General features: G+C 37.5%; 1 protein-coding gene across 2 annotated transcripts; it reads right to left on the bottom strand.

Moving 5' to 3' along the window:
• Nucleotides 1-1,545: 1,545 nt before the first annotated feature.
• Nucleotides 1,546-12,862, bottom strand: LOC117299540 (deubiquitinase DESI2-like). Of its 2 annotated transcripts, none has more exons than XM_033783091.1 (6): nucleotides 12,492-12,862; nucleotides 9,416-9,578; nucleotides 7,468-7,540; nucleotides 6,430-6,523; nucleotides 5,906-6,047; nucleotides 1,546-3,157 (listed from the first exon to the last, which is right to left on the bottom strand). In XM_033783091.1, exons 2-6 carry the CDS (start codon nucleotides 9,488-9,490, stop codon nucleotides 2,966-2,968), a joined length of 576 nt encoding a protein of 191 aa, XP_033638982.1. In that variant the 5' UTR covers nucleotides 9,491-9,578; nucleotides 12,492-12,862; the 3' UTR covers nucleotides 1,546-2,965. The 2 variants fall into 2 exon arrangements, with proteins under 2 accessions (XP_033638982.1, XP_033638991.1); XM_033783100.1 differs by having other exon boundaries at nucleotides 12,488-12,862.
• Nucleotides 12,863-12,920: the final 58 nt, after the last annotated feature.

Here is a 12,920-nt window from a genome sequence, read left to right on the forward strand (position 1 = left end):
TTCGTCTTCTGAAACGTCAATGTACTATAAAATACCAATAGTGCATAGTGGTTTTATTGCAACTCTTTACCTGTAGTTTTATATAGTATATGTAAAAATTTCCAGTTCATTAAATACAGTTTTCTTTTTTTAAACCAATTGTCCCGATAGAGAATATCACAATGTACAGATATGTTACATATTCACAGGCTCTCTGATTCTGGTTCTGCATAAACCAATATCTTCCAAATACCACAAAAATAAAAGAGTGGGCTATAAATATAAACAGGGGGAAATAGAAATGCAATAGACCATGTCTTCTCTTTAATATGTTCACTGCAGATGACCCTTAAAGGCAGTGGACACTATTGGTAATTGCTCAAAATAATTATTAGCATAAAAACTTACTTGGTAACAAATAATGGGGAGAGGTTGGTAGTATAAAACAGTGTGAGAAACGGCTCCCTCTGAGAAAGAAGTCATTTTCCACGAATTTGATTTCGAAACCTCAGATTTAGAATTTGAAGTCTCGAAATCAAGCATCTGAAAGCACACAACTTCGTTTGACAAGAGTGTTTTTTCTTTCATTATTATATCGCTAATTTGATGACCAATTGAGCTCAAATTTTCACAGGTTTGTTATTTTATGCATTGTTGAGATACACCAAGTGAGAAGACTGGTCTTTGACAATTACCAATAGTGTCCAGTGTCTTTAACAGACAGAATGTATAAACGTGCCCGGTTCATATATCCTGCGAATGCGAATGCGATACGCACCAAAGTTGAAGTGTTTAACTTTTGTGAAACATTCGCTGTGAAGACAGACCTGTGACGTAAAAATCCGCTTCGCATTCCCAGGAAGTATGAACCAGGCTTTAGATGTTCCCATCCAAGACATTAATAACGAAGTGAACTGCTTGACAAAAATAGTGACCCTGTACATGTTGTATGTGTACATTCCAGGGGTTTTCTGGGCAGGCAACATACTAAAAGTGGTCATTTGAGAAATGTCACATTTTTTTACATAATTACCACATTAAATTGTAAGAACAACAGCTGAACAAAGTTTAGGATGTACTCCTTTTCTTCACATCAAAAGTTGATAATCAGAAAATGTAATTACGATAAAATGCAAGATTGAGCTGTGTAAAAATCATGCCGGAAATCCAGGCTCTGTGGCTTTTTTGTTATTTTGTTATTATTGTGACGTCACAAGTCACATGGTCTATAGCTTCTTAAGACCTCAACCATTAGCAATTTTCAAATGTATTTTTTCCAATTCATGAAAATCAAACAGCATGTTAAACTCAATGCCCAAGGTAAAAGGTATGCCCAGAATCCATGCCAATTAAATAAGTACGAACAGTTGATGAAAAACAGACTTTTATGCTTCAACTGAAAGTGTTCGCCATTGGGAGTCGATTTACGTGTAGAATTGTAGAAAAACAGTTAAATTGTTACATTTTGACAAAATCAGAGCAATACAATATCACGTTTGCATTGTGCTTGCAATAGAAAAATAATTTTTGTCTATAAGTCGGTAGTTGTTCAACCCACACATTGCATTACTACTGTACTCATTTGCAATTAGCAATAAGACCTTTTGACAAAATGGCAGTGAACAGGCCATAGAAATACAGAGCATGCCAAAGTTCTTTCATCTGTGTGACTGCTGAGTATGCCTTGTTACCTTTCATAAGTGTACATAATAATACTTGAATACATAGTAAACTCTCCAATACTTGTTTTCATGTTGTAAAGTGTATGTTTTGCACAGAGATATTTATTAGGTTTGCAGTAGCCTTGCTCAAGGTAGTCGAATTATTTACTCCCCCAAAAAAAACGCCACTATAAAAACCCACCCGTATGCCCCCCTGCGCAAAATGTGTGTAACCAAAACACACGACACAACGCCCCGTACACTAGCTGTGTGCAGAGGCTGTAGCCACGGCCTCCACATGCGGATAAGTGGTACTAGTGCAGATGACTTGTGCACAGCGGTGTGACAGTGTACATGTATACGTTTGGGTCGTGCGGTGTGCTTACACACGCTAAGCACAGTGTATACGGGTGGGTTTACAGCGGCGTCTTTTCGGAGTGAATAATGCGAATTCCTTGGGCAAGGCTAGGTTTGCAGAGACAGCACATAACTTACATTACGTGAGCATACTCGGGGGCTCCAATTTCTGAGAAGGAATAACAACAAGTCCAAAGGACTAGTAGTTCAGAATGTTTACTGGACCAGAGTATTTTTTACAAGACCTGAATTGAAATGGGAAAACTACAGTAACACAACAACTAAGTTTCAGATTTTAACTGTTTCAATTTGAACGAAAGAAGATTGATCTCACTTGTGTTTTGAGTGAGTATTCGTTTTGCTTGTATTTAAGTATCTCAAGAGTAAACTATTGTAACTAGTAAGAGTGACTATTGCATTGAGTGCTTTGTCTTGCGTTCAATACTTCAAGGTGGTGCACCCCCAAACAAAATTAAGTAAATACTTTGAAAAAGAATGCAGTTTAAGTGAAACATCCAAACTTACTTCAGTTTCATAAATATTTTCAAGGATTTTATTCTAAGACCCAAGAATAGTAAACAAAATCGTCAGCTAGGATTTATCATATTTCTGTGCATTTATATTTCAAACAGAGACTTTTGTACAGTGTTAAACTTAACTTTCATTTTCTCTAGAACACCTTATATTCCAATCATTAGTAATTATAGTAAACGCATCATTTCTTCCCTAAAATATAAACTCAGCAATTGTCATCTATGGTAAGCAGACAACTGATGTCCAATAAATGGTACAAAAATTCCTGTCAATGATATATTAAAAACTTGTTTTACTTTTTTTTCTTTTCTTCTTTCTTTACATTTTTTTTTGTTATAGATATAAACAGGAAGAACAAACCATGTTAAGAATAAATATTATTTCTCAAGGAGGGGGTAGGGCGGGGGGGAGTGGGGTAGGGATAGAGCTAGGTATCAGCTGTTCCCGCCGTTGCTAGCAGCACCCGTACTGGTCTGGTTGCGGGACGGTTCAGGCTCCTTGATGGAGGGTTCTAATGCTAAAGGGGTAAGCCATTCCTTGGGGAGCATCTTCTCCATGAAGGGGAGGCGGGCACCGACTGTGGCTAGTCTATTGATCCAGCTGGGGATGTCTCTCCTGCATAGGATCTGATAAAATAAAGAAGGAGATAAAAGTTTTAATATTCTGACAGATATTGTTAAAGCTCAGCAGATAAGCAGCAGTCGATAATCAGCCGTTGTATGCTGAAATCTCAAACTTGCCTCACCTAAAACAATGATTTAAACAATGGTGACAGCTTATTGATATGGTTTGTACCCTCATTTGTGTACAACAAATAACAACAGAATCTGGGATTTCACAATAACCCCTTGGAAAGGGAGATTTGGAACATGAATACCAGTACCTGTTGTGCCTATTTGTATAGGATTTCTTAATATCTGACAAAAAAATACAGCTTTGTTTTCCTAACATATAACAGTTTGGCCGAGTGGTTAAGAGCAATGGACTCAAGATCTTGTGTTTCTGATCAGCAGAGTGTGGGTTTGAGGCCTAATCGTGGCACTTGTGTCCATGAGCAAAATTAAATTATGAATGATTTGTCCTTCGGATGGGACATTTCACAGTACTAGAATTTGTAGTGTATGTAAAGGAACCCAGAGCAATTTTCTTGAAAGAGTAGGGAGTAACCCCATCGTTCTGGCCAATAAAACCAACATCCTCGTTTAGAGGTTTCCTCAGGCTTGCAAGCTACAGTGATTGAGTTCACTTATGAGACATCCTTGGTTACCCATATTCTAATCTTGCTTGTGGGATTAACTAATAATGTCCCAATTTATGCAATCACAACAATCAAGGACTGCACTTTATTGACTCACACAAAAGCTGTTCCATTCCGTTCACAGTTTCTTCATATGATAATACATGGTACACATTTTCTAATCACTGCCTACCTAGAATTCATCAACAATAACGTGATTCAAACCAAGTGTACGTTAAACATTGACTGTCATTTATGTCATAGGATAATTGGATTTTGATTGCATTTTGTTCACGGTAATTTGTGTTATATTTGCAGAACTGTCCTTCATTTCTATGTTGCACAGTATAAATAAGGAATCAATGTGTGGTGAAGAGGTTTTCAACTAGTGGTTTAAACCCAACGAGGCCTGGTTCTTGATAATTTTACCAAGACGAAGTCGAGATAAATTATCAAGAACCAGGCCTCGGCGGGTTTAAACCACTAGTTAAAAACCGATTCATCACACTTTGATTCCCATTCATCAATACCTTTTCGGTCAATAAACATCAACACTTTTGGTCAAAAAGTAAAATAAATGCAAAAAACTATAATTGTCCAATGATTTCTTTCAACACAACACCCCTCCAGCTATGAAATGGTAAGGCCCTCCGCCGCCCTCGGGTAAACAACTCCTTATAAGGGAATGCTTATAAGGGATTTTGACTGCATTTCGTTCACGGTAATTTGTTAAATGTTTGCAGAACTGTCCTTCACTTCTATGTTGCACAGTATAAATAACGGAATCAATGTGTGGTGAAGAGGTTTTCATGTAGTGGTTTAAACCCAACGAGGCCTGGTTCTTGATAATTTTACCAAGACAAAGTCGAGATAAATTATCAAGAACCAGGCCTCGGCGGGTTTAAACCATTCGTTGAAAACCAATTCAACACACTTTGATTCCATTCATAAATACCTTTTCGGTCAATAAACATCAACACTTTTGGTCAAAAAGTAAAATAAATGCAAAAACTATAATTGTCCAATGATTTCTTTCAACACAACACCCCTCCAGCTATGATATGGTAAGGCCCTCCGCCGCCCTCGCGTAAACAACTCCTTATAAGGGAATGCTGTGTGCGTCGCGCATACCGCGTGATGTGGCACAACTGTCTCGGCCGTTGCTCTCGACCAATAGCTGCCTTATAAGTAGGTGCAACCTCGCGTGTCATGCCAATGTTTCAACACTTTTTACTGGTCATAAACAAAGGTTTATACACACCCACGTGACGCGCTCTCCACCAATAGGAATAGCGAAACTGTTGAGGTATTTATAAATGCATTTTAAAGGCACTGGACACATTTGGTAAGTGTCAAAGACCAGTATTCTCACTTGGTGTATGCATAAAATAAAAAATATGAAACCATTTGGACTCAATTGGTCATCGAAGTTGTCATCAAAGTTCCAAGAGAATAATTATAGAAAAAACAAGCCTTGTTGCACAAATATGTGTGCATTCAGATGTCTAATGAAAGACTTCATGTCTGAAGTCTTTTAATATTTGAGTGAGAAATCACCTCTCTCTCAAAAACTATGTTACTTCACAGGGAGCTGTTGCTCACAATGTTTTACGCTATCAACAGCTCTCCATTGCTCATTACCAAGAAAGTTTTTATGCCAACAATTATTTTGAGTAGTTGCCAACAGTGTGCAGTGCCTTTAAAGACACATGACACCTTTGATAAATGTCAAAGACCAGTCTTCTCACTTAATGTATCTCAACATATGCACAAAATAACGAACCTGTGAAATTTTAACTCAATTGGTCGGCGAAGTTGTGAGATAATAATGGAATAAAAAAACACCCTTGTCACACGAACTTATGTGCTTTCAGATGCTTGATTTCCAGACCTCAAAATCTAATTCTGCGGTCTCAAAATCAAATTCAAATATTTTAGTGGAAAATAACTTCTTTCTCGAAAACTGTGTTACTTCAGAGAGAGTCATTTCTCACAATGGTTTATACTATCAACAGCTCTCCATTGATTATTAACAATTACTAACAATTACTTTTAGCAATTACCAATAGTGTCTTTAAGCACTGTTTACCAAGTTCTTCCCCCAAGTTCTTTGAAAACAAGCAATACACAGGCATACCTGAACAAACTCTTGGGCAAAGTGGTTACAGTTCTTGCGTATTAGATGATATTCGTCTCCGGGGTATTTCTTGCCGAGGCAATCAATGACCTTGGTGACTGCATCCTCTGGAAGATCCGTCTCTCCCAGTGATATGGACTCCCTGTAATTAGCAAACAGTACACATATATGGATTTTGAGACATTGCATGGTGAGGTGTCAATGAATATTTACTTTTTGGTAACACCATGTGTGTATTTACTTGCCAGGTAGAATTTTGTGTAGAGAACTGTCTTGCTATATTCTACTACCGCGGAGTAGATTTTCGGATTTCAGGAGACTTCTCAGTTCTGAAAAGAGCTGTCATGTTACCGCAAACCAAATATTTATTGATACCTCACCATGCAATGCCTCAAGTTCCATATAAATAACAGCTGGTTTTATTCATCAGACTGGCTTTATAAAGACTGTATTCAGAAAAAAGTCTGAAATTTCTCATACCTGGGTATCAAGGCATGAGAGATGTGTAATCTAGTCAGACTTACTTGAATTGAAACTGCTCTCCAAGGTCGTCACAATCTCTGGGTTCAATTTCAAATATTCCAGTGAAGGGAAATGGATGCCCACCGAAGGCATACTCTGCATATCAGGAAAATAATTAAATTAGACAAGTTAATGAAATAACTCATTTCAAGTGAAATAATTTATTCACTTTTTTGTGAGCTGGACATGTATGTTTTCTTGGCCATGAAAGAGTAAATGCTTGCTAGCATGAAACATTGTTGCCTCTTGATTTTGTATCTATTTGTTTTACTATAAAATATCGCCTATCATCACAAAGCCAGACGGCCACTTCAAGGTGAGGGATACACTTAACTGATTTGGGCCCTCAACCCAAATCAACTGTCACCGGGGGCTTGCTGCCACCTACTTCTGGGGCTGAAACAGGGTTATCCCACTTCACTGTCCAGAGGGATGTAGGCATGGGTATCATCCACTAGGAACCGGGCTGGTAAAGCACAATGCACTACCTTCCCAAATTTTTAAGAAGCAATTCGTGTTAAAATCCTTGCTCAATTTGAACCCACACTCTGCTGATGACAGTTCACCACGCTCTTCTCACATGAAATGTACATTCCACTTATCTTGATTAACTAATCTTATTATGTAAGGCATCAAGTAGTAAACCACAAGGAAAAAGACTGGATAAACAATAAGTATTTTGGGATTGAACAAAGAAAATTGACTAGCACAGGATTTGAACCAACAACCTCCGGATTAATGTGTTGGCGGTCTACCAACTGAGCTACTTATGATGAGAGACTGCCAACAAAGGGTTAGACAGCTCAGTTGGTAGAGTACAGGACAGTCGTTAATTCAAATCCCACTCTGGTCAAATTTTCTTTGTTCAACCAAAACATATCATGTAAAGTTACATTATTTTGTAAAGGACACACTAACACAAATCATACACCCATGATTACATATTCCTTTTGAAAAGGATTGCATGCACTCTTGAATATATTTTAATCATAACAAACTGGCATTTCACTGATAACTTTAAGTCTATGAAGTCTACATACCTTTCCCATAGACCTCCACGCCAGCATGAAAAACTCCAAGACCTAGTGTTGACGTATACTCATTGGTCCAGTACTAAATTAATAAGGAAATAAAGGATAAACCAGTTATTTCAATACTTATAGATGTAAGGTGACTGCTACACTCAGGATTTTGGATTAATTATTAATTACTTACATTTGTTGGGTAATCGAACCAAGGGAACCTCAAAAGTGACAAGAATTGGGACTTGTAGGCCTAAAGATGACGATGAAGTATTTAATTTAGACATGCTGGGAGGAAAACCCTGAATAAAGGATTATAAAGTACTGTAACCCTTAGGACTACAGAAACAATTCAGTTTAAGATGTGGGAGGGAAACTCCAACACTAAGCATTGTAAGCAAAGTTTTGCAACTTTTCATTGCTACAAGAAACACACCTCAAGTATCACAAAACTTTTAATAAACATCTCATTCAAAAAGGAAGTTCACTCAGACTACTGTTTCTATTGTCTTTTTTCCCCAATAGACAATAATAATAACAGAAAACAAAACAGTTGATTGTATTTGGGTTACACACGCCCTCACACGTTAAAATTACTGCGAACAGCTGTCACTGATTATAACGCATAATAAGTTTATTACTACGATTGGTTGCACTAATATGTAGCGGGAGAACAAAACGTGTATTTTTATATGTTCTTCATAAACATATGGCAACAAAGCCCAGTTCATACTTCCTACGAATGCGCTACAAATTTTGATATCAAAAATTCACATTGGACAATTTGCAACAGTTGTTCAACTCCTGCAAAACATTTTGTGTGAAAACAGGCCTGTGACGTCACAATTTGCTCTGCACTCGCAGGAAGTATGAACAGGGCTCTCAACTGTGTAAACCCCTAGCATAGAACGTCACAAGCCCAAAACAGCACCCTCACAGAGGTCAAATGACGATGGATCTTTGCCTGAGAGAGTAATGCTGCATAAACGCATGCACGTTTCCATTTGTTTAACTCAGCGAAGGCAGCCAAATTTAGAATCTCATCTGGAGAGATCTCAACCTTAAAAGCACATTATATGTAATTCTTTTATAAAAAATAGACAGAAAAACCACTCTAGGGCCATTTAGAGGGAAAATCCAACGAATGAATAAAAATCCTGAAAAGGTGAGGTCATTAGTGACTGAATTAGTCCCAAAGATCCACAAAGTCTTATTTGACTAGGACTATTATTTAATACAATGAGCAAGGTTAAATTATCCACCGCACTACACGCAATTATTGATCCGACTTCAATTACATTTGCGCTTGGCATCAATTTGTACAAGTAACAAATTGCAGTAAAACAAACTCTGGCAAATAGGAAATCCACATCTGTTGTTAAAGGAAAATTGTTTAAAGCTGTTGCTCAAGTCTGTATAAAATCATATCTAGGTCGTGGCTGAATTGGCGACTATGGCTACAGCTATGTCTTATTCACTGTGTCATCATGCATTAAAAGTGTAGGACTTCCTTAGCAACACCCTTAGCAATAGTCACATCCATAGATGTAGCTGCCAATTTGCATACCTTATTTAGAAGGGGATAAAAACACCTTTAACAGAAACGACACAAGTTGTTCTACAGAGATTGTGGAGATCATTACTTTAAAGTCCTCATTTGCAATGTGCTTCTATTATTCCATGAACAAGTCACACAATTGTTTATGCATATTTTTAGGCCTACATATTTACATTGCATTTTCCAACGGTTCGCAAATAATGGGAGACTTTGCCAATTTGCAATGTGTTATGACTCGTATTATATGGACTGTAAAGGGGGTAACCCTGTTTCAGCCCCAAGAGTGGGCGGCAACAGCCCCTGGATAGTTGATTGTAGCCCACACCTTGAAGTGGCCTTCAGGCCTTATGTGTCTGGCGACTGCATTATATAAAAAATTAAAAAAAATAAAAATATTGTTTTACTTACCATATCGTAAACATTGAGTTGCACCTCAGTCATTAAGTGCAGGTTCACATCCCCATTGGAGATTCCGGAAGACATTGCTTTGATGACAGGCCCCAGGGGGCCACTCGAATTGGGAAGGGTTATATCTTAAGAATCTTCAATCAATCTTTCCCAGCTCAAGGATCTGGAAATCATACATCAATGGGAAGAACTCAAGGTCAAAATTATTTCTCAAAACAGTTTTTGTCAACATCAGGACAACAAAATCTATACTATGTACACCGTACAAGGCAGCAATACGGTATCATGTGGTGAATGCATACTCAGTACACAGTCAACCAAAACCATTCAATATATATAATTCATTGAAAATTACTTCTTTCTCGAAAACTATGTCACTTCAGAGGGAGCTGTTTCTCACAATGTTTTATACCACCAACCTCTCCCCATTACTCGTAACCAAGAAAAGTTTTACGAACTAAATAGTTATGATTGTAAAAATGTTATTTTTGTTTGATTAAAATTTGAATGCACTCAATGCAAAAGATACACACTTTACCAGATAAAGGATCTTGAATTACATTATTTCTTTTTGCATTGAGGAAATATTATATCAAAGTCTTATATAGCGCACGTATCTACCAAACAAGGTACTCAAGGCGCTGAGTATATACAAACTTTCAGAAAGATAGGTTATTGCAGTGATGAATTCTGAGACCCAATTATTTAGCACCTTATAAGGGTTTACAAGGTGCTACGGCGCATTAAGCAGCCACAACCAGGAACACCGGGGCGAACCCCTTCTCTTTTCGATAAGTGCACTGGGTTCTTTTACATGCGTTACACAACACATGGGACCAACGGCTTTACGTCCCATCCGAAGGACGAAGCAATGGTTAAGTGTCTTGCTCAAGGACACAGTGTCACGGCTGGGGATCCGAACCCACACTCTGCAGGAAATGACTGTCAAGCAGAGCAAATATCAACTTATCTCTGTTATTTCTGTCGATGCGAACCAAACATACATACATTAATGTTTCCTTGTTTATGCTTTAGGGACCATCCACGGTTGTTTTCACATTTGTTCAGGTTATACAAAGAGTAACTTCTGAAGACCTTCCCCACAAGTAGTACTCGTCAAAAATCTCTTTCAAAATTTATGCACATTTTTAAATACATTTCAGGTAACTATTAAAGCCCCACATGGTCGCTGATACTCCCCTCCCCTCCTAAACAGAAACATCTTGAAGTCATTGTTTACTACATGTGCGCTTCTCAGACTTACCAAGTTACTGGCTGCAATTATCATGGTTTAAGGTCGCAATTTTTTCTAGAGTGGCTCAAAATCTAGAAGTCCTAATTACTTCTCTATTGGTTACCACACAACATTGACGTAGTAGACACAAACTATTTATGAACTATTATAGCTCTTCATGATGCACGAGGCCAGAGTGTGTGTGTGGGTAAACAAATGATCCTTGAGCAAACTGGCATTTAAATGAGAAACAGTACAAATTATTCTTTTAAATGTCTTCAAAAGGTTTAAAAACTGTTTCCATTGTTTCTGAGGTTTTGCCTCAAAACAACATTTTTAAACACTTAAAGTGCATGACTACCAGAATACTTTTTTTCTTTCAAAAACTAAACTATTTCAGTCCTAGGAGTTGGTGCCAGTTGATTGGGTTGATAGCCCAAATTGGTTTTCTGTAGGCGATATCTCTTGAATTTTTTTTGTAATTAAAATATCCTCTGCTTACCAGTTTTCACGCTATTATGCCTTTTTCTTTGAATTGGAAAAAAAATAATGATGCCACATATCAACCAATGCACTAATTATCTTCTTTTGTTAATATGAAGTATGCAAACATATATTAAAACTTGATGGACATTGAAATGTTCACACATCTTCGATGACTTCAACTGGCCCCATTTGTTTTGAGTTTTTCCTGTTTTCACGGCAAACAAGAAAGCATGGTTTCCCGGTGAAGCCATACATGGAAGAAACATCTACAGTGACTACAAGTGTTCTTTGAGACTCTGTGTATGACTCTATAGCCAGCAGTTGTCTTCGTTTTATTCAAAATATTTTTTTTATGAAATTTTAAAATTACCATGGTAATTTGCAAAAAATAACAAAAATAAATAATTTAATAAAAAGTGTGAATAATCATTGGCTTTCAAATCTGATGTTTATTTATTTTTCCCCCCTGTTGTTTTCTCTTAAAATTTATAATTAAGCGTATAAATTAACAGTGATAATTGAATCAACAAGCTGATCGTTTAAATTTTAATATTAATAATAATATTGATCGGAGGGTTAAAAAAAAAATCTCAAAAAAATATTTTAAAATGATATAAGGCACATGGCTTCTTTAAGCCTCAGCAAAATATTCAGTCACATGATTTGATCATCATGAATTGTGAATTGAAATAGTCTTTGATGAAACTTTTTTGGTGGGCAATTATTTTTATATGGCCTCAACATTATGACATATTTTTGTACCTTGTAGAAATGCCTAAAATAGCAAACTTTTTGCATTTACAAGTGCAAATATCCAGTGGAGCCTTACGTCCGTGTTTCTAAGTTTTGGTCAAGGGAGAGGAGACTCTTTGCTTGGCAAATAAAACCACACAATTTGTATCTAGGGACTGTTTACATCGTGCATAGAGAGGTAAAAGATTTGCCACGATTTTAGGGACACCTCGAAAACAGGACCTCCTATGATATATTTGTAACCCTTGCAAACTCGGCACCACTCATCACCAAGAATGTCGGCACCACACAAACTAACATTAGTAACAAACTCCTCACCAAGCAATATCACCTCAGTCAGAGAGTCAAGTGGTTAAAAATAAACTAACGTATGTGTACTTTTTACACAATAAGATTTATAAGAATACAACTGGTTGGTAGTTAGTAGCTTTGTAAATGCTGTTAATGACAGGGGATACGGACCGAAGACGCGGCCCGGGGATCATGGGACCAGGAATGGGGATACGGATTGGATTGGACCAAACGAATACAAGTTTGAAGTTCTACAAAACTACAATACAACTTACAAGGCAATACAAAACAGTGACATTGATACATACGTACGTGACTGTTGTCGGGATCCGCAGTCGATCCAGATTAGATAGGTTTTGCTTGATGTTATAATTAGTGCATGGTACTTTCTTTTTCACTACCAATCCATCCAAATAAAACGTACGACATTATGTTTTGAAGGATAGACCGATCTAGCATTGCAATCAACACTACAGTATATGCTATATATATACATTGATGATTCACACTTAAAGCTAGCTATTAAGATCTCTCGACGCAACAGTCTGTTGATGCAGTGGTAACCCAGTCACCTCGCCAGCAACTACATAGTCGTCCCCAACAAAGTCGCAATCCGCAAGCCGGCCTAGCAATGCCGGCCGCTTACTGCAAAGTTGACCTAGGCGACTTTGAAAGGGGCGACTTTGCTGAAAGACGAGATGACAACGTTACTTGTTTGCATCACATACGATGACCCAGCCG

This window comes from Asterias rubens, chromosome 1 (assembly GCF_902459465.1).
Source record: "Asterias rubens chromosome 1, eAstRub1.3, whole genome shotgun sequence".
NCBI classification, from domain to species: domain Eukaryota; kingdom Metazoa; phylum Echinodermata; class Asteroidea; order Forcipulatida; family Asteriidae; genus Asterias; species Asterias rubens.